The sequence below is a fragment of the Meles meles genome, chromosome 5 (genome assembly GCF_922984935.1).
Source record: "Meles meles chromosome 5, mMelMel3.1 paternal haplotype, whole genome shotgun sequence".
Classification (NCBI taxonomy): domain Eukaryota; kingdom Metazoa; phylum Chordata; class Mammalia; order Carnivora; family Mustelidae; genus Meles; species Meles meles.
In genome coordinates, this window is record NC_060070.1 from 68,031,445 (window position 1) to 68,052,435 (window position 20,991).

Here is a 20,991-nt window from a genome sequence, read left to right on the forward strand (position 1 = left end):
AATAAACCTGGTTCAGTAGTCTTGGGAAAATCAAGCCATGAAGTCTGGAGGAGGTGCAGCCAGAAATGGGAAAGGGGAACATGCCTTGGAAGCAGCCCAGAGAAAAGAAGCAAAATTTCCATGAGACATGTGATCTTTAGAAATCTACTTAAATTTTTCATCTGTAAAATGAGGGACTGGACCACACGACCTCTAAAAATATAGCCCACAAAATTGCCTGACTCCATGAATCTAAACTCTATGGAAGGATTCTACAAGGCATGTGAACACTTATTTTCTGCCTACACCTGTATTCATTAGAGCTCCTCCGTGGCCTGCCTGCCTTGTCATCCATCCCTTTCCAGAGGCTGCCTCATCTGTTCCCAGGCCATTAAGTTGCTTCCTGTGTTTTAATAGGGCTCTCCTTTCTTCTGTTCTGCAAACGTGATTATCCAGGTTTCTATCCAATTTCTCTTTGCCTTGAAAGAATCTCAGACTCAGTGTGCTCTATATTCGTACCTGATTTAGAGTCCTAGGGATTAAGATCTTGATTTGTTGCCTCCCTGACATTTAATTCCTCATCACGATGTATGGATGTATTTTGCTTTCCTGCCCGTTTGCACTTTCTCACTCCCTGTGCTGTGGTGCTTGCTCAGCTATAGTTGTAGCACTTGTCTCCCCCCAAATTCTCTTTAATCTCTTTGTCTGTATTTTCTTTCAGTCTTGTCTGTCTGCATGTCCGTCACATTTAGAATGAAAGTTACCTGAAAACAGAGACTGTTACTCATCTTTGTGTCCCCAGTGCCAAGAACATGTTATAATTTAACTTGCAAAATTCTCAAGACCCGAGATAGTATCTAAGCAGTGTTTAAAAAAATAGGTTGGTGGCAATCCCCGTCTATTTAGGAGGAAGCAGTTTCTGTATGGACTTTTGTAATTTTGCACTTGATGAAAGAACCAATTAAGAGAAGCAAGACGCTTATGGCAGATTTCTTTTAGTTCTTGGGAATATATTTTCTTTTCGGTAATGACAAAACCATCTGCTCTTTCTTCCTTGCTGGAAAATTTGGAAACTGTTACTTATCTCACCTGCTTACATACATCCAGGTATCAAGTAGTTCTAATTTTACCTTGTAATAGCTTGGATGTCCCTTTCATTGTCTCCATCGTTCTTTTCTTGGGTTAATGTATAGCATTTCTTGCATGTGTTAGGACAGCAGTTTTCTAACTGTTCTCTCTCCAGTCTTGCCTTCATAATCCATTTCCATACTGTGAGTTTTAAAAGCTCTGATATTTTATTCTGATACTTTAATTCTGTTGGTGAGTCTTTTTTTTTTTTAATTAACATATAATGTATTATTAGCCCCAGAGGTGCAGGTGTGTGAATCGCCAGGTTTACACACTTCACAGCATTCACCATAGCATATACCCTCCCCAATGTCCATAACCCTACCACGCTCTCCCCCTGCCACAACCCTCGGTTTGTTTTGTGAGATTAAGAGTCTCTTATGGTTTGTCTCCCTCCCGATCCCATCTTGTTTCATTTGTTCTTTTCCTACCCCCCAAGCCCCCCACATTGCATCTCCACTTCCTCATATCAGGGAGATCATATGATAGTTGTCTTTCTCCGATTGACTTATTTCGCTAAGCATAATATGTTGGTGAGTCTTCTTATATTTCATAACCAAGTTAAATTCCTCAATGTTATTCATGGCCCTTAGTGTGTTGCCTGCTTTTCTTTTGTCTTACCCACTTACCCTCTTTCCCTGTGTCCCAGCCATGCTGATCTACCAGCAATCCTATTATTTCAGGCATTGTGTCTTATTTCCTGATCCCCCTTTCCTTATTTTGTCCTCCAAGATTCATTAGGAATATTTTAAAGGAAAGTCTTTCAGTGTGGGTGGGTGGCACCTTTCCTGTACATTGATTTTGCCTGCATTGTCACAGTTCCCATGGTAGTGTGTGTGTTACCTCTAGTAGACTTCTGTTTCTTGAGGATAGGAATTATGTTGTATTATTTTATCTGTTTATTCTAGTACCTAGCGCAGTGTCACACAGTTGGCATATTTCTTCTCCCCATCATTAATATGTGATTGCCAGAGAGTAATATGTGTCTATGGATACCCTGGTATCAAATGAGGAAAAGGAAGTTGGTATTTTGGTGATATTAGAGACCCACAGACTATACTGCTTTCTGTCATCACTATGGAGCACTGAATACTTAATATATGTCACATGTTGCTCTAAGCAGTTTACGTGTATTGCCTTATTTAAAATCTCATGACATCTCTGTAAGGTGGATTCCATTATTGTTATTTTGTAGATGAGAAACCTAGGCACAGAAGGAAGTTCTATAACTCATTTGAAGTTACATAGTTAATAGCAGAGCCTGGATTCCACCTAGGCTGTCTTGCCAACTTGACCAGACTGTGGTAAGCTGGAGGGTTTTGACATGGAGTGGTTATAGGGGTTCTCCTGTGGAAGCATGAAAGTGTGCAACTGTATCTACAGTTACTTTATTCTGTTGCCAGTTACACAGAGGAGACAGGTGTTTCTACCTCCTAGGCTGTCAGTAAATCTTTGTAGGATGAATCTGAGTCTTTGATCATACAGTGCTAAAGTTGGCCTCTGTGATTCCAGCATTATCAAGAAGCCTTGGCTTCCTTGTATGAATAATTTTAATGAAAATAACGGTATTTACATGAACATGGAAATAGCATGGGCCATGACCCTGGATGTGAGAAAACAAGAGTGTGTGTGTGTGCCAGAAAATTTCAGCCCGCTTACGGGAGTTATAGGAAGAGATGAGTTTTGAAAGGTAAATCAGCCTTGAGGTCTTAAGGGCCTGACCTAAGTAGATGGGAAAGGAAAGGAAAGGATAAATTTGAAAAATGTTTATGGGGAAAAAGTAAATAGAATTAGTATTAGTAGTATATAGAGGTTTTGAGAAAAGGGGGAATCAGAAATCAATAACTGGGATTTCAAGCTTGATTGGACAGGAAAAGGCAGTTGATCAGTGGGCAAGAAGATGAGTTAGGAGAGGATCTATGCATTTGAGATGGTGATTATAGGGTATAGAGTGTGTATTTAATGCTTTTTCAAATAACTCTAGAGCAGTCCTCACCTGGAGGAAAGGGTCTGTAGACCCTAAGGGAATGCTGCTAAACATCCTGCAGAGGGGATGCCAGAACCCTCCCCGCCCTCCGCCCCCCTCCCCCAGCAGAAAACTTTCCTGCCAAAGTATCACCAGGACCAAGGCTGGGAAATCCTGCTCTAGAGCACGTGAGGTGTGCAAGATAGAGTTACCATGACGTTGTTCAGAGAAGTCACATTCATAATTCCCTTTTAGTTTTCATCCTTATTCCTTTAGAAATTTGTCAGAGCATTGGAAGAGCTAGGAGGCAATGATTTTGTTTGTTCACTTCAGCAGTCAGCAAACATACATCAATGAGGTACAAAGTATCAAATATTTGCAGAAAGAGACAAAATTTGCAGCCGATTCTGCCAAGGAGCTTCAGGGAGCTTGAGTCTAATCGAGAGGATTTCTTTCAGCTTAGTAGAGCATTCTGAATATATAGTTGTCATTGAATGACTGGTTAGATGAACTTTGAACTTTTGTTTCCAAACACGAACTTTTCAGTAGTGTGTCGTATTCAGGATCATTGGTGGGAAGAATTTGGCTTGTGGTATGCTGATTCTGTCACTGTCAAGTAGGATTTTATATTATTAACTTCTAAGAAAAATCAAGAGTGCCCTGAAGAACAGTGTAGAAAGAAGATTTTAGTGTTTTGAAGTATTTGTTTTAATTTGTATGATTTTCACTTAAACATTTTAAAAGTTTTATTTATGTGACAGAGAAAGCACAAACTGGGGAAAGGGAGCACAAACTCCCTCACCAGCAGGGAGTCCTGTGCAGGCTTGATCCCAGGACCCTGAGATCACGACCTGAGCTGGAATTAGATGCTTAACCATCTGAGCCACCCAGGCGCCCGTTCACTTAAACATTTTTAATTATAAAAATAATATAGTTGTATCATAGAAGTATATACATTTTGCACTTGATCTTAGCCAAAAGGCTGAGAAGCAGTGAAGGACATTTTGAAATAAAAGTTACCTCCTTTTCCTTTTTATTATCACTCTCTAGATGTAATCACTTCTAAAAGTTCACTTCCATTCTTGTGGACTTTTTAATGCCAATAATATAGTGATATAGCATCTTTGCTATTTAATATTGTACTTGCTTTTTCCACTTAATGTGTCATGGTTTCCTTTTCTTGAGTGTGGGTTTACTACTTTTATATCTGGATTGTTTGGATGTACTGTAATTTGTTTAACTGTTCCCTTATTGATGTACACCCACCTTTTTTTGCCATTACAGACAGCACCACCGCTCCACAGTCCTGTTAATATAATATTTCTGTAGAACACATTGCCAGAAGTATAATGTACATAGTAAAATTTTTGACTTTATCACATTTTTCTATGCCAAAAGACATCAGGCTGTGCTCTTCCTCTTTCCCTTGGCAACTCTAGATGTTAATAAAAAAGTAGAAATACTTCTACTTGTTCCTCTGCCCTGTCTCCCTCTCTGTCCTCTCTCCTACCACCTCCACTTTTTAGTCCTTTTCCTCAGTCCCTCTCCGGTTTGTGTCTCCCCTTTCCACTGCTACACCTTTCTTTGACTTGTGAATCTTGACCTGGGGCTTTTATTGTTCACTTCTTTCTCTCTGAGTTGTTCTCTCTTGTTGGTTTGTAGAAGCTCTTTTATTATTACTTTTTTAATTATAATTTTATTTTGTTTTTCAGTGTTCCAAAGTTCACTGTTTATGCCCCACACCCAGTGCTCCATGCAATATGTGCCCTCCTTAATACCCACCACCACGTTCACCTATCCCCCCACCCCTCCCTCCAGAACCTTCAGTTTGTTTCTCAGAGTCCACAGTCTCTCATGCTTCATTTCTCCTTCCGATTTCCCCCAATTCACTTTTCCTTTCCTTCTCAGGAGTTCTTTTATTATTATATATTAACCCCTTATATATATTTCCCTACATATTTTATGTTCCCTTGTGGTATCTTTAATCAGGGAAAAATTTTATATAAAACTTGTTAGTCTTACTTAAAGATTATAAATATATATTTTTAAAGGAAATATATTCCATAAAGATTTTATTTATTTGAGAGAGTGAAAACGCACAGGCCGCGGGGGAGGGACAGAGGGAAAGGGGGAGACAGGCTTCCTGCTGAGCAGGGAGGCATTGTGAGGCTCTATCCCAGGCCCCTGGGATCATGACCTGAGCAGAAGATACAGGCTTAATTGACTGAGCCACTTAGGTACCCCTATAAATATATTTTAATTTTAATTTTATTTTATTTTTATTTTGTTTTAAGATTTTATTTATTTGGGGGTGCCTGGGTAGCTCAGTGGGTTAAAGCCTCTGCCTTCGGCTCAGGTCATGATCCCAGGGTCCTGGGATCGAGCCCCGCATGGGCTCTCTGCTCAGCAGGGAGCCTGCTTCCTCCTCTCTCTCTGCCTGCCTCTCCGCCTATTTGAGATCTCTGTCTATCAAATAAATAAATAAAATCTTAAAAAAAGATTTTATTTATTTGATAGAACGCATGTACAAGCAGGGGGAGTGGCAGGCAGAGGGAGAGAGAGAAGCACAGGCTCCCTGCTAAGCAGGGAACCCTATGTGGGACCAGATCCCAGGACCCCGGGATCATGACCTGAGCCAAAGGCAGTCGCTTAACCACCTGAGCCACCGAGGTGGCGTATAAATATATTTTTATATTTTTCTTCTTGATATTCATATCTTTGATCAACAAAGAATTTATATATGATATACCATGGACATATGATAGAACATTTCTTTCCAATGAATGGCCAGTATTCCCAATACAACATGGAATAACCCATCCTTTTCCCACTGATTTGAAATACCACTTTGCCTATACTGGATTTCTATTTGTAACTCTCTGTATATTCTTATATATTTTTGTATATACTAAAATGCTGTTCTTATATATAAGAAATATATTCCTATTAATTGGTCCATTTGCAGATGCTCTGTTCTCATTCATCAAACTATTCTTATGGCCCCATTTTAATTTACTCCAGCTTTATAAGAGGTCTTGATACCTGGTAGTTCAAGTCCCCTATTATTCTTAATTTAAAAATTTTATTGGTCATTCTCTCACATTTACTCTTCCAGATGAACGTCAGCATCAGCTTGGTTTGTTTCTTACCAAAATAGTCCCTCTGGATTTTGTACTACTGGATCATTCTTTTTTGTTGTTGTTGTTGTTATGTGCTCTTTAAACTTACTTGTGTGATACTTAAGCAAATTAAGAAAAAAAAATCTAAAGATAAAGTATGCTTTTGTGTTACTGTCTGTGACAAAGCCCAGTCTTATTCAGATTTTTACCTGGTTGACCCTTAAATATGCTTTCTCTCAAATTATTTTTGCCTTCTCTTTCTTTTCAGGGTCATGTCAAATTTCATTTGTTGAGACTTTCCTAATTAGATGCGTACTTTGAATTCTCTTATTGTTTCTATAACTAATCTCTACCACTTTATAATTATCTCTCAGGGTAGTGTATAAGCCCTTTGAGAATAGCCACCATGCGATTCGTATCTTTTTCTAAACCCAGTTATATCACAGGCCACGGTTGTAATGCCTTTGTCAAATCAACCGATATGGACCTCAGTTTTCCTGAAGTAAAGTGGGTATGATTACACATACTTGGCATGGTTGTTATGAAGGCAAAAGAACATGTAAACACCTAACAGGAGAGCAAACGAGAATGCCCATAGCAGGGCCAAATTGGCTTTCTAGAATACAGATCTCTCAGGGTTAGGAGATGGCTGGTATTAAGTGCAAGTAATGGAGAGTAAGTTGAGGTTATTGTCCAAAGAAGAGATTGACGATAACTTGCAGAAGTAGTAGATCTTCTCATGTCTTCAAAATGTAAACTCTTAGGGATTAATAATCATTAAACTCTCTGGAATGTATGTTGTAGGCACAACACTGTTTTCATGTGCTATGGAGTGTGTGAACATATGTATAAGACAGTTTCCAGCCTCCCAAGAGCTGGTAGTCTAAAACTGAGTGTGCTTTAAGACCAAAAAATAAATCAGAGATAGGTAAATCATGTGGATATGCAAGTTTACATTTTCAGTAAATTCAGCAAGAGTATAACAGTTGTGTGATGCTGGGGAAGTTGAGCTTTGTATCTTTTACAAAGGCATATATATTAAAAAAGATCTTCAGGGCAAGGGACCTAGATAATTTTGTATTTAAGAGAAAACTTAGACACTGCTATTTAGATCTCAGTTGAGAAAAAAAGCAGTGAAGCCCTGGAGAAAGCATACCATGAAGGAATAACTACAGGGACAAAAGAAGGCTTTGCTTTAACCTCGTATATGAGAATGGTGAATTGGACAGGTAGGGTGAGATGATTAAGTGCGGGTCCTGCCACTTCCTGTGAAGTCACTTAATTTCCTTGTGTCATTTTTTCGTCTATAAAATAAGCAGGTTAAGCTTGTTCAACTGGGTAAGCTGTTTTTTCCATCTGAATGAAAAATCGAAATGATGATTGATTCTCCTCCGTTTTCCTAGAGACTGAACACTAGTCACTAATACGTGAAATTTCAGAATGCAGATCTTTTTGTGATTGGTTTTACATGACTTGGGGGAGGACATTGATTATTTTCCTCTGGAATGGCACATTTTACTTTTACCTCCTAATGGGCTATTTGATTTAAAAATCATTTTAGTGGTTTGGGAGACAGAGACCTAATACTGGACAGAAATCATTTATTTCATTGTAACAGATGGTTTCCCACTTACAGTGGTTCTACTTAGATGGACTTTACAGTGTTGCTGAAGATAGGAATTCGTTAGAAACCATACCTTGGATTTCGAATTTTGATATTTATTCAGTTGATAATGTGGTGCTCTCTTCCCTCATGATGCTGGGCAATGGCCGTGAGCTGCACCTTCCAGTCACTCACCTGAGCACGGGGGTCCACAGCCAGTATGCACACAGCCATTCTGTTTTTCACTTTCTGTACAGTATTCAGTAAATTACATTGGATACTCAACACTGTACTAAAATGTAGGCTTTGCATTAGATGAGTTGTCCCAACTGTAAGCCAATGTAAATGTTCTGAGCATATTTAAAGTAGGCTAGGCTAAACTGTGAAGTTTTATAGGTTGGGTGTATTAAATACATTTTCAGCTTATGATATTTTCAGCTTCTGATGGATTTATTGGGACCTGACCCCATTGTAGGTTGAGGATGATCTGTAGATCAGAAGACTGAAGCTAGCAAAATTAAGGGAACTGCTTAAGCTGTAAGGTAGGTAGTAGCTAAGTAGTGGCAGAGCAGGAACCGGAAGCCGTGCCTCCTTTTTCTGTGCAAGTATTCATTCCATACTGACATTTTTTGGACTTTCTGAAAATTTAATGCTCAGTTTTTTGAGGTATGTTATGCAGTGAATGAATTTCTAGTTGGTTGGGGAAGGTCGGAGAAAACAGTAAACATTTCATACTTTTATGTGATGGCTTCAATACTCATATGTCTCTCTTAGTGATCCATGACTGGTTATTTGAGTTATTAGTTCACTTCTGACCTATTTGTAGATTTTGCCTGGCATCAGCCTGATGGTAATTATGAGAGGAACTTTATAATATGGTTGGGTAAGTGGAAGTGTATCACATTGCTGTTGACAACAACTCAGTGGGAATTTACTGAATGTATCTTTTTTCTTTGTGGATAACACCAAATTGAAATTAGCATATTTCCAAAATAGCCCAAGTCAAGTTTATCTCTCAAAGGGAGGATTCTACAGGTAGAATTATTGAACCCCTTGAAAAAGTGTGCAAAATTAGTGTGTATGGTGAGTTTTTCTGGCAAGTATTTCTCATTGTTTTTGTGAGCTTCTTAAAGGGGTGTGTGACCTAAATAAAAAGATTTCAGAATTACTGCTCTAATGGGTGATAGAACTATAATACTAGACTTATTTTACTCTGAGAAAAAAAAGATTTTTTCACTTAATTGAATTTTTGAAATACTACATCTTGTGTTTGATGTCTTATAGATAAGAATCACTAGAAATGAAAAGGTTTTATATTTATTGCATCCCACAGAAGTACTATAGGATCATATTGTGATTTTTGTGCTTAAGACCTTCTATGTCATTTTAATTTTAGTTTTTTTTTTTTTTTTAAGTCAAAATTACAGTGTTCCAATGTACTAAATGTGTAGGAAGTGGGAATTAGTCCTGGATAGCTTGGATTAAGACATTTCTGTGCTTTATGACTCTTCTCCCCTATTAGGACAGAGGCCAAAATTCACCATGCCTCTTTACCTTGCCTTAGGATGTCTTCCCTACCTACAGACACCAGCACTACCACCAACATCATCATCATCATCATCATCAGTACTGTGTGTCTTCCTTTTTTATCCCTGTCTCACCTCTCACTCCTCTCTACTTTTGCTATAACTCTGGAACTGCTTTTTTTCATAAAAATCAAACCTCTCTGTAATTTTCATGTTTTCCAAGTGGTTTTTCCACTCCTTGCCTTACTTCACTTATATTCTCTCAAACCTTAGGGCCTGGAATGTCAGCTTTGTTCTCTTTACTGCCTTTTCCGACCCATTATTCCTCTATTCTTTTTATCCCCCCTCAAGTCTCTGCTCCTTTGAAATTCCCATCTTTTGCCTACACCACCTGTTCATTAGTCCTTACTGCTGTCATTTACTGAGCAACCTTGTTGTCCACTCTTCCTTGTTCATTGAATACTGGCAGTTGGCCTACAGTATTCTTATTCAGCTTCAGTTCTTGATGATCGTAGCTTATTTGTGCATCAGTGTGGGAAAACGCTGACAGAAGCCCCACCTGGACTTTCAGTTTCTTGACCACTTGATTTCCAGTGACCTTTAACTCCTTAGCAATTCACTCTAATTCCCCTCCTCCAGAATCATGAATTCACAGTCCTGTTCTGACCACAACTACATAGTTGTGCTTCTCAGGTCATGACCTCTTGACCTGTGGACCTCTCTTCTTCATCCCAGTGCATCAGTACTCTTCCTTTGTCATTTTATTTGTTTAATCCCACTTCGGATTCCTGTTTGATTAATTTCAATAACATTTCCTCCCATTTTGCCAGTACCTTTAACTGCCTTGCTTTCTCCTTGTACCTGTTGGGTAGAAATGTAACCCTGAATGAAGTAGTTAATGCCTTTGCTGTGCCTGTTCCTAAATGGCTGAACATTGCTAGAAAAAGTCACAAAGAAAGGCAGAGTGATTCCATTATAAATTTATTATCACCGATCTTTTTTTTTTTTTTTTATTTGACAGAGAGAGATCACAAGTAGACAGAGAGGCAGGCAGAGAGAGAGGGAAGCAGGCTCGCTGCTGAGCAGAGAGCCCGATGCGGGACTCGATCCCAGGACCCTGAGATCATGACCTGAGCCGAAGGCAGCGGCTTAACCCACTGAGCCACCCAGGCGCCCCATCACCGATCTTTTTAAAAGATGTTTTTATTTGAGTATCGTTGACCCACAGTGTTACATTAGTTTCAGGTGTTATCACAAATCTTAAGTGGGCCTTCAATACTGTCCAGCCATTCCCCCTTGTATAATGACTATTGAAAACCATTTGCTTCACCAGTCCTTTTACTTCCCTTGTTCACCCTCAGTCTCACCAGGTAACTGGCTCCTTGTGACAGAGTAAATAGAAGCTAACCATTAGGAATTTTCATCTCCCAGCTCCTCAACACACAAACCTACCTCCTGTACAGTAATATCTATCTAAATTTAGATTTGGCCTGTGCTTCATATCCTATCCCTTTCTGCTTTCCCAGGAGTTCTAAAATATGTAATGTGATGTTATCTCTCCTAATATTTTCAACCAGTCCCTCTCAGTGCTGTCCTTTCTATCAGCTGACCTTTTTTTTTTTTTTTTTTTTAAGATTTGTTTGAGAGAGAAGGAGCGATCCCAAGCAGGCAGAGAGGCAGGCAGAGAGCGGGGGAAGCAGGCTCCCCACCAAGCAGAGAGCCTGATGTGGGGCTTGATCCCAGGACCCTGAGATCATGACCTGAGCAGAAGGCAGAGGCTTAACCCACTGAGCCACCCAGGCGCCCCTCAGCTGACCTTTTTGCTACCATTCTACCATAGCCCGACCTTTCCAGCCAAACTTTTTTTTTTTTTTAAAGATTATTTATTTATTTATTTGACAGACAGAGATCACAAGCAGGCATAGAGGCAGGCAGAGAGGAAGGGAAGCAGGCTCCCTGCTGAGCAGAGAGCCCGATGCGGGCCTCGATCCCAGGACCCTGAGATCATGACCTGAGCCGAAGGCAGAGGCTTTAACCCACTGCGCCACCCAGGCGCCCCCCAGGCAAACTTTTTAAGTGAGTCATTTGCACATGCCTGTAATCTCTCATCTAAAGCCGTTGGGACCAGAGTTGCCTCAGGAATCAGAAGTTTTGGAATGTAGAAAGGCATTACCATGTATGTATTACCTATGGTGTGATAACCTCAGTGGGATAGGGGGCTGCACCCTGTAATCATCACATTGTGATTTCTGACCTTGAAATGTATGACTTTTCACTTTAAGTGGGATAAATAAGAGCTATAATAGCCCTCATGTCAGTCCAGGTCAGGGTTTGCTTCCAAATTAAAATAAGACAAAAACCTTTATTTTCCAGAGCTTTCACATTGTGGAATGTGGATAAGAGATTGTGGCTAGGTACTGCCTCTGTTTGCTCATCTTCGCTTTTTTCCTCACTTCTCTCAGATGGCTCTTACGAACTCTACCAGTGATCTTTACTTGAAGTGATCATGTCACTAGTGAATGTTTCCCGAAATTCGGGTGGTGCCAGCCCCATCAGCCACTCTTCCCCTGGCTTCCTTGGCACCCCCCACCCCGGCCCTCCTTAGTCACCTTTTGCAGGCTCAGGGTCCCTGTAACGATTAAAGGCTGGATTTCTTTTAAGGCCCTGTCCTAGAACCACTTCTGTTCTTAGTCTGTATTCACTTGCTTTGTGATCTCACTTAGGTGTGTGCCTTCAACTGCTAATCATTTGCTGATGAATCACAGATAGATGCTCCAGCCCACACCTGTCCTGGAGCTTGACTCTGTCTTCTCCTCTCTCTTGGTCTTCCTCTTACTTGCTTACATCGTTTTGGTGGCTTCCTATTTTGTTAGAACAAGTGTTAGGCTCTCTGGTCTGCCCTGAGGGCTCCTGCGTGGCCCGGCCGCTGTCCCCTCTTCAGCTTCAGTTAGTGAGCTGCGTTCCCTTTCCCTTCTGTTCTTACTTCTGAGGTCCATGCTGCCTCCCACAGCACAGTCACTGTGCAGGCTACTCTCTCTGTTCACAGTGCTCTTCCTTCTGTGTAGTTCACAGTGCTCTTCCATTCTGTGTAGATCTTTCCTTTTCCATCACTGCCGAACTCTTAGCTTTCCTGTGGAAGCTTCTAATTTGTGTGCCCTGCTACCAAACCTTATGGTACCGTGTACATATTCCAACACTAATAACAGTTTTTTTTATTTTTGGTCACTTAGTGCACTTTGTCCACTCGATTTAAGCTCTCTCAGCACAGGGATTATGTCTGCTTTTGTTTGTCATTATATTTCCAGCATAGGGCTTGGCATAGAGTAGGCAAATAGCAAGCGTTTTGTATGCATTATATACATTAATTTACTTTTTCTAACTTAAAAATAATTTATGTACATGTATTTACCAGAGTAGCATGTGCAGTTTCTACTTTTAAGTGGACCCAATCCTGATGGTAATATTACTGAAAATTACAAAGTTACATTCTAAAGAATTCCGTAAATCACAGGTCTGTTTTTTTAAATATCAAACAAAGTCTTTGACCTGGCTCATAATTGATCTTGTTCTTAATTCACTTTTTCTATATTGACCTCTTCCCCCATATCCTTGTTAGATATCAAATATCTTCCTAAGCCTAGTATTGTGTGCAAGTAAAGTATGTACAGTGTCCAGCACAATTCAGCAGCCTCTTAACTTGCTCATCAGTTTATAGGTATCACGGAATTAAAAATAGCTTAGCCATCTGCTAACTGACCAAACAATTTTAGTAGCATGAAAGGGCGTGGTAGGAGACAGGGACCTAAGGTCTAGGTATTCTGTCAGAGTAAGGCTTAGTGCAGAAACCACCTTGTGACCTCTTAATACTGAAACTTAAGAGTCAGTTCAAAATTAGGAAGAGATTTGGTGGAGGTTAAGCATAGCAGCATCCCAGTAGTAGGGGATTTCCTAGAATATAGGTAACAGAAAAATTTCAGCATTTTAATGTTCACTGAATTTTTTTTAGAGAAAAGAATATGTATAAAGATACAAATTCTATAACACTAAATTATAATGCTGTATATTTATGTAGTATATAGTATGTAACATTTTCTAGAAGTCAGCTTTAACTAATTAGCCCTTTACATTTTACTCTCTAATTAGGAAAATCAGTAGACTCCCAGTCATCTCGAAGTGAATCTGAAATTGTGCCAAAAGTTGCTAAAATGACTGTGTCTGGAAAGAAGCAAACTATGGGATTCGAAGTGCCTGAGTAAGTTCTTAAGCCCTCCCCCATCTTTTTTTGGAAATCAGTATTGTCCTCCACTTGACTGTAAGAAAGAGAACCTACCTTAATAAATTTTGCATGATGTATCAGTAAGGTTGAAGTAACATGGGTCCTCAATGTGACATGGTACAAAGAAAAGGGGTTGAGAAATTAGGCTTGATACTAAATATGCATGTTACTCAATCTATCTCACTGTCCATTTCCTCATATAAATTAAATAAATTCTCTATTTTGTGAAATCTAGCATTCTGAGCTCGGGAACTCTACCACTAGATGGCGTAGGTAAGCAGTGTTTGGGAATTAAAAGTGGCTGGTGAATCATGTAAACATTAATTAAAATTTTTTTTCTAACTCTAATCTTTAAACTCTTAGATTTTCAGGTTGAATGAAATGGATCACTAGAACAAAGGCACAAAGTATAAAGTGAAACATACCTAGAATTTCAAATCTGCTGAGAAATTATAGATCCTATATTAGTAGCACTCATTTGTTCTTATCATAAGAGGATTCCCCGAAGAGTTTTTTTTTCTTTTTCTTTTTTTTTTTAAGATTTTATTTATTCGAGTGAGAGAGAGAGACAGAGCACAAGCAGGGGGAAAGGCAGAATGAGAGGGAGAAGCAGGCTCTCTGCTAAGCAGGGAGCTCTATGAGGAGCTGGATCTGAGGACCTAGAGATCATGACCTGAGCTGAGGGCAGCCCCTTAAACCAACTGAGCCACTTAGGTGCCTCTCCGAAGAGTTTTTGTAAGCAAGGGAAATTGGTTACTTGAGACTTAACAACACAGTAAACTTTAAACCTCTTTGAAACATTAACTTTAAACATTAACTTTAAACCTCTTCAAAAATTTTCAGATTGTTTAATTATTTCTTAAATCCTTTACTTTTAAATTATACATGTATTTTGTCTGTCCTTTAGATAGGTAAGAATCAAATTATGAAATATAAACAAAAAAGTAGAGGATTTTTTTTTTAATTTCAAGAAATAAAAACTAAGCAGCCTTATTTTTCTCCCTTATAACATTGCTGTATCTAAATTAATGGAAGTTTCAAAAAAATAAATAAAATCTTTAAAAAATGGAAAAAAAATAAATTAATGGAAGTTTCACAAGTCTTGGTTGTAAAGAATCTTTATGGTCATTTAGTTCAATTTTTTTTGATTTTATAAAAGCAATACTTGATTTACATTCCAATTCAGTGAAGGAAAGTATCCCATATCTAGGACAGAATAAGTGTTCAGTGTATGTTGAATGATTAGATGAATGAAATTTTAATGAGCGACATTTAATGAATTAAAATGAATGACATTTAATTTGGGTAACTGTAGCCCACTATAATAATTTTGAGTCCTCATTTAGTTACCAAAAGCTTAATATATGTCTTTTATCTCTGAATTGGGGTTGGGTTGTCAGAATCATGAATTTCTTTTTTATTCTTGTGTTTTGAGAACCATGCAGTCCTATAATGGGATTATTTCCACTAAGAGGAAGAAAAACAAATAGAATATACAATTCCTTATTCTAAGGATTTTATGATCTTATTGAAAAATGTTTCAGAAATCTTAGCAACATACAAATAAACCCAAATTAATGTATCACATTAGAAGTAAGGCATAGTTATCTATGGGAATAATTATAATAAATGATCAAGAAAAAATAGTAAGTACAAGTAAATAATTCTTGACAACCTAACTCTGTACTTCACAAGTGTAATACAAGCCTTTCAGAACCTTACAAGACTATATGCTTCATGAGGACAGGGACCATTAATGTTCATCATATTTCTTTCATAGAATAGCTTATTTATTGATCAGAGTCCTTGGGGAAATGTATTTTATTTTAAAAATAAACTTGGAGGGGTGGCTCAGTTGGAGAAACTTCTGCCTTGAGCTCAGGTCATGGTCCCAGGGCCCTGGGATTCAGTCCTGCATCGGGCTCCCTACTCAGTGTGGAGCCTGCTTCTCCTGCTCCCTCTTTTGTTTCCTCTGCTTGTGCCCGCTGGCTGTCTCTCTCTCTCTGTCAAATAAATAAAATATTGAACAAATAAACAAACAAACTTGGAAAAACATAAAGGTGAAAAAGCAGCCTGTGCATCAATATTTTGTTACGGCTCTAGGAGAGAGGTCATCAGAACATGAGAGGTTTGTAGGTAGAGATCAGGATATTCAGAAATGCATAATGTTGCTTAAGGACCAAGCTATATTGTGTCAAATACTTGTATAGGATTCTTTAGAAAGTTTATACTAAGGATAAAACTTAAGCTATAATTCTGATTTGATCTTGAGGAAGCACAGAGAAGGATAGCAAAATGCTTCTGAGTCAAGATTTCAGTATCATAAATACCTATGTAGTGTGATTCCCAATGGCTCATAAAAAAAGGGGTAATGCATTGCTAGAAGAAGCTAAAACAGCAAACTTTTTCTTCACTAATATTAAAGATGGTAAATACCTCTCTAGAAGAAGCTTATTTAAGTATAAATGGTTCAAACCTTACATAGACAATAAATACTCTTGAATTTAAATTAGCTTCCCAGTCTCATTTAAGTAAATGAAGAAGAAAGATTAAGTCTCTACATTCCTGTAGAAATATTCCTACTTTTGGAACAATGGCTTAGGAAAAACACCAGAGTAGTCATTTTATAATAATAGGTAAGTCTACAAAATTGTATCAGAAAGCTCCTGAAAAAATTCAACCAACTTACTTTTTTTTTTCATATCAGTCAGTAGTTACAGCATTTTTAGGCCTCATCTTAGAAATTTTTCAAAACCTTAAAATACTGAGTTTTGTTTCATAATATATAGAACTTTTTACTAAGTACAGACTTACCTAGGATGCTTTTCTAATTACTTGGTTCACTTCCTTCTAACACTATACAATTTATCGAACTAATTTGTATTTTATGTAGACTTTATTTGAATGTTTTCATGACACCAAGAGAAACGCAAGCCCTTCATGTAATTGAGTTGTACATGAAATAATCAAGTCAGATCCATGCTTTGTGAAGCCCTTCCTCCGCTGGGCCAGCTGAGCTTCAGGCCTCTACCTGCTGTCAGCCATAGCTGTTCTGCTTGGATCTCTTCTCCATACTGGAGTTAACATAAACTTTCCTTTGGAGAAAAGCTTCTGTCACTAAAAACAGAGATTTGAAATCAGAAATTGCGATTTCTCCCAGGTCTGATCAGAACCAGAGCCCATGTCTAGTTACTTTGGTTGAACACTTTTATTATAATTTGTTGGGTTTTTTCAACTTGTCTAAATGCAGAGTTGTCATGTTTGGTTTTAGAACTAACTGTGGTCATTCAAATATTTGCAAATTATAGTCTAAGATTTCACTTAATTTACCCTGTTGGAATCCTTTAAAAGAATTGGAATCGGGGCGCCTGGGTGGCTCAGCGGGTTAAAGCCTCTGCCTTCGGCTCAGGTCATGATCCCGGGGTGCTGGGATCGAGCCCCGCATCGGGCTCTCTGCTTAGCTGGGAGCCTGCTTCCTCCTCTCTCTCTGCCTGCCTCTCTGCCTACTTGTAATCTCTATCTGTCAAATAAATAAATCTTTAAAAAAAAAAAAAAAAAAGAATTGGAATCTTTTTCACATGCTTAAATTTTTTTACCCTGTGGATCTAGATAAAGCTCATCTGTCTACACGGTGTCAACAAACAACACCAAAATTGTTAGTAGAGATTGATGAAAGTAGGAGAGAAGGAGAGTGGATATGAGGTTTTTAAGGAAGTTGCAAATGTAACTAATGGGACTTTTCCCTGAGGACTAGGATGAAGGGTCAGTGTTCAGCATATGAAAATGCCCTGAGAGGGGAAAAATGAGTCTGTTCTTTTGTTACTGTGGACAAGAAGAAAATAATGTACTGTTCTCACAGGAACTGCTTTTTGTATGTAATTCTTTGCCAGTTCCAAATTGAATTGGATAGAATTGGTTTCATTCTTAATAATTTGCAATTTAACCTGTTCTTTGTCCTATTTCTGTTTATCTGTGTCCCTGAAAGGAATGTAAACTATATTGTAGTCTGGTTGATTAGATCCCATCGCTGCTAGCTGTCCATGGGATAGATAGCACTGATACAGTTTCTGTAGATAACAGTCAAAGAGCTAATGAACTAAAGTCCATGTTTACTTTTGGGGGCATCATCATAATCAAAGAGCAAATAATTTATGCTACATGGCCTTGGGGTCTACTTTATATATTTGAATCCCTCACTAGATTGTAAGCTTTTGGGATTAGTAGATAAATTTCTCATTAGCATCTTCTTTTCTTTTCAACATCAATGCCTAGTAGAAGTTGTAGTTTTTAGAAAATCAAGTATTAGTTGAATTAATGAATTAAATAAAAACTTCTTTGCTGAAATCATTAAGAAAATGTAGACAGAGTTAGCTCCCTTAAGGATAGTGTTTGAACAAAAAAGATTGTTAGTCTCTGTCCTGTTAGAAGAATGAGTTAGGGATGAAGCTTTTTTTTTTTTTTTTAAATAGTACTTTATCTCTAGGAACACATTTAGTACCAAGTTTTACAAAATATCTCCATTATGCCATTTGTTCTGATAGGATTATATGGCTAAGGCTATGTGGCCTTGAATTCAGTTATTTTATAGGATATTTTCTTCTTATTTTAGTGTTTGCTGGACCATTTTTCTCCTGGGGTCATCCAAGTCTGTATTTGTGTGGTTTGGGTCTAACTACTTCTCATTTCCACCTTAATAGAGTGGCCACTTAGAAGAGATCATTGTTGGTCTGCAAGTATAAGGAATAAGAAAAGACAACGTCTCTGCCCTTCTGACCTTATAGGGTGTCAGTTGAGTTGGTTTAAACACTTTTTTTCCTATCTCTGCTTTCTGTAGAGTAACTGAAGAAAATGGTCATAGTTTCCACACACCTCAAAAAGGACATCTTAGTGAAGGAACTGGCATTGCTGCTTCTGATGTTCTTGACACTGTTTCTAAACCAGTTCTTCCATCCCACACCATTCAAACATCAGAAGAGCAGAGCTCAGCACCAACGCCGGTGAAAAAGTCTGGCAAGCTGAGGCAGCAAATAGATGTCAAAGCGGAACTGGAGAAGCGGCAAGGAGGGAAGCAGCTCCTCAACTTGGTGGTCATTGGTAATGCCCTTTGTTCCTTTGGGTGCCTGGTCACCTCTGCCTTAGCCTGGTCACTTCCTGGTGGCAGCATGTACACTCGTTCCCACTCTGAGTGTCTGTCTGGGTGAAAATGGACACAAGCAAGGAGGCATCACATCATAGTGCTTTCTAATCACCCTGGGGGAAATAATGCCAGATTACCAAGGAAGTCATTAGACTTGCTTGTGGCATTTTCATTTTGTGACTGTTTTGAAAATGCCATGTCTTACTGACAGTTTGAATTTCCAAAGTCAAGGAAATTTCCCCCCTCTCTCAAGAGACTCTTTTTTTCTCCATTTACTTAACTATCATTTGATAAAAACTGGTATTTATTACTCTAAACACTGACGTGAACTATTGGATTACATATTCATGTAATACCTCAATGTGAACAGCGTCTGGAAAATGTACCTAGTATTAATCCTGAATCAATTTTCCTTAGGTCATGTTGATGCTGGGAAAAGTACTCTGATGGGCCATATGCTTTATCTTCTGGGTAATGTAAACAAAAGAACTATGCATAAGTATGAACAAGAGTCTAAAAAGGCTGGAAAAGCTTCGTTTGCATATGCATGGGTCTTGGATGAGACTGGCGAAGAAAGGGAAAGGTAGTCACTATATTTCAAAATTTTTAGCTTGAAATGATATATAGTCTTTTAAATAAGTATATAGTATGTGTTGAATATGTATGAAACATGCCCTGAAATATTTTAGGAACTTCTTTTAGAGAAAAGCTTTTAATTGTCAGAGAAATATTTTTATTATAGTTTCATTATATCTATATACATTTTCTACTCTTCCAAGTTCTATGAGAATAGTTGAAAAGAATGTTTATGAAAAAAACTTTAAAAAAAAGAAACCACACACAGGAAAATGGTAGTAAAAAAACCTTAGTTAATTATTCTGTGGGAGAAGTTTCAGTTGTCCCTTCCCTAAGTATTTGTTAAATTGACTTGATTTTGAATTAAAATTATGAATAAGACTAAATTTTATATAAGGTAACTTTTTGTAGTAAACTGTCTTCTCTCTGGAATTAAAATGACTAGTCAATTTAAATTATCAGACTTAATTCATCTTTATACTTTCTGTAGTATGTTTTTATGAGATAGAATCAACGAACTAGTAATTAGATCTACTTCCTACAACAGAGATCTAATCTAGTCAGTTACTGTGCCCATTGCTAACTCTGCAGGAGAGAACAGCTATTCATATACCCCCAGCCAAAGTATTTCTTTCAAAGTATTCAGAGTGGTGGTTTATATCATGTCACAACTGTCAGAGATGGGGGAACCAAGTGAGGACACCTAGTAAGTGAAATGGCAGGTATACCAACTGTGTCAAAATAATGACTGAAGACTGAAGTCCTTCCGAAAGTCCTAAATCAACAAAGAAATTATTCCGTGTTCCCTATCTTCCTTCTGAGTATGATAAGAGAATATATTTGGGTTTTCATACTTTAAAAAAAAAGTGTGTATTTATTTTCTTGGGGGGGGCTTGAATAGTCTGTATTATAATATATAAGGTAATTCTCAATAAAGGGGAGGGTCATAATATTCTTTAGCTTTTTTGATAAACAGAATTTTATGTCATGGTGGGTGGTTTTTTTTTCTTGTAGGTGGTCTTTTTCAGTCTATGTCACATCATAAGTTTGTTTTCCAACCTAGTAAGGAAAATTAGTTGGCTGCAAATTTTTGGAACATGAATGTTGGAAAACAGGGGAATTCTTGTATGATGTCAGAAATTATTTAGAAGACTAAATTATTTAGAAGACTAAATAATTTCTACCTACCAGGTTACCAAATAGATATTAAAATATATGGCTCTTTTTTTTTTTTTTTAAAGACTTTATTTATTTATTTGGCAGACAGAGATCACAAGTAGGCAGAGCAGCAGGCAGAGAGAGAGAGGAGGAAGCAGGCTCTCTGCTGAGCAGAGAGCCCGATGCGGGGCTCCATCCCAGGACCCTGAGATCATGACCTGTGCCGAAGGCAGAGTCTTAACCCACGAGCCACTCAGGTGCCCCAAAATATATGGCTCTTTAATTATATTTATGTCATCTGTTAAGTGGGTAAAGAGAATAGTAAAATTTAAGGTAGAATAACTTAACTTGTTAATATCTGAGTTGAGCTGGCAAGTGAGCTAATTATCTAATTCCTAGAATAGTCAGTAATTTTTATGGGGTTTTTTATTTTTTATTTTTGATAGTACATCTACTGGTTGGCTGTTATTTTTTGCTGCTGGTAGTTTTCTATGCTCAGCATGATGCAGTTTTAGAATATTCT

General features: G+C 38.1%; 1 protein-coding gene across 1 annotated transcript in view; it reads left to right on the forward strand.

The window, feature by feature from the left end:
- HBS1L (HBS1 like translational GTPase) overlaps positions 1-20,991 on the forward strand; it is an 87,429-nt gene that overhangs the window by 37,933 nt on the left and 28,505 nt on the right. Inside the window, exons 5-7 of the mRNA XM_046004946.1 lie at positions 13,465-13,573; positions 18,432-18,691; positions 19,152-19,317. Of these exons, the coding sequence (XP_045860902.1) occupies positions 13,465-13,573; positions 18,432-18,691; positions 19,152-19,317 (535 nt within the window). The remainder of the gene's footprint in view (positions 1-13,464; positions 13,574-18,431; positions 18,692-19,151; positions 19,318-20,991) is intronic.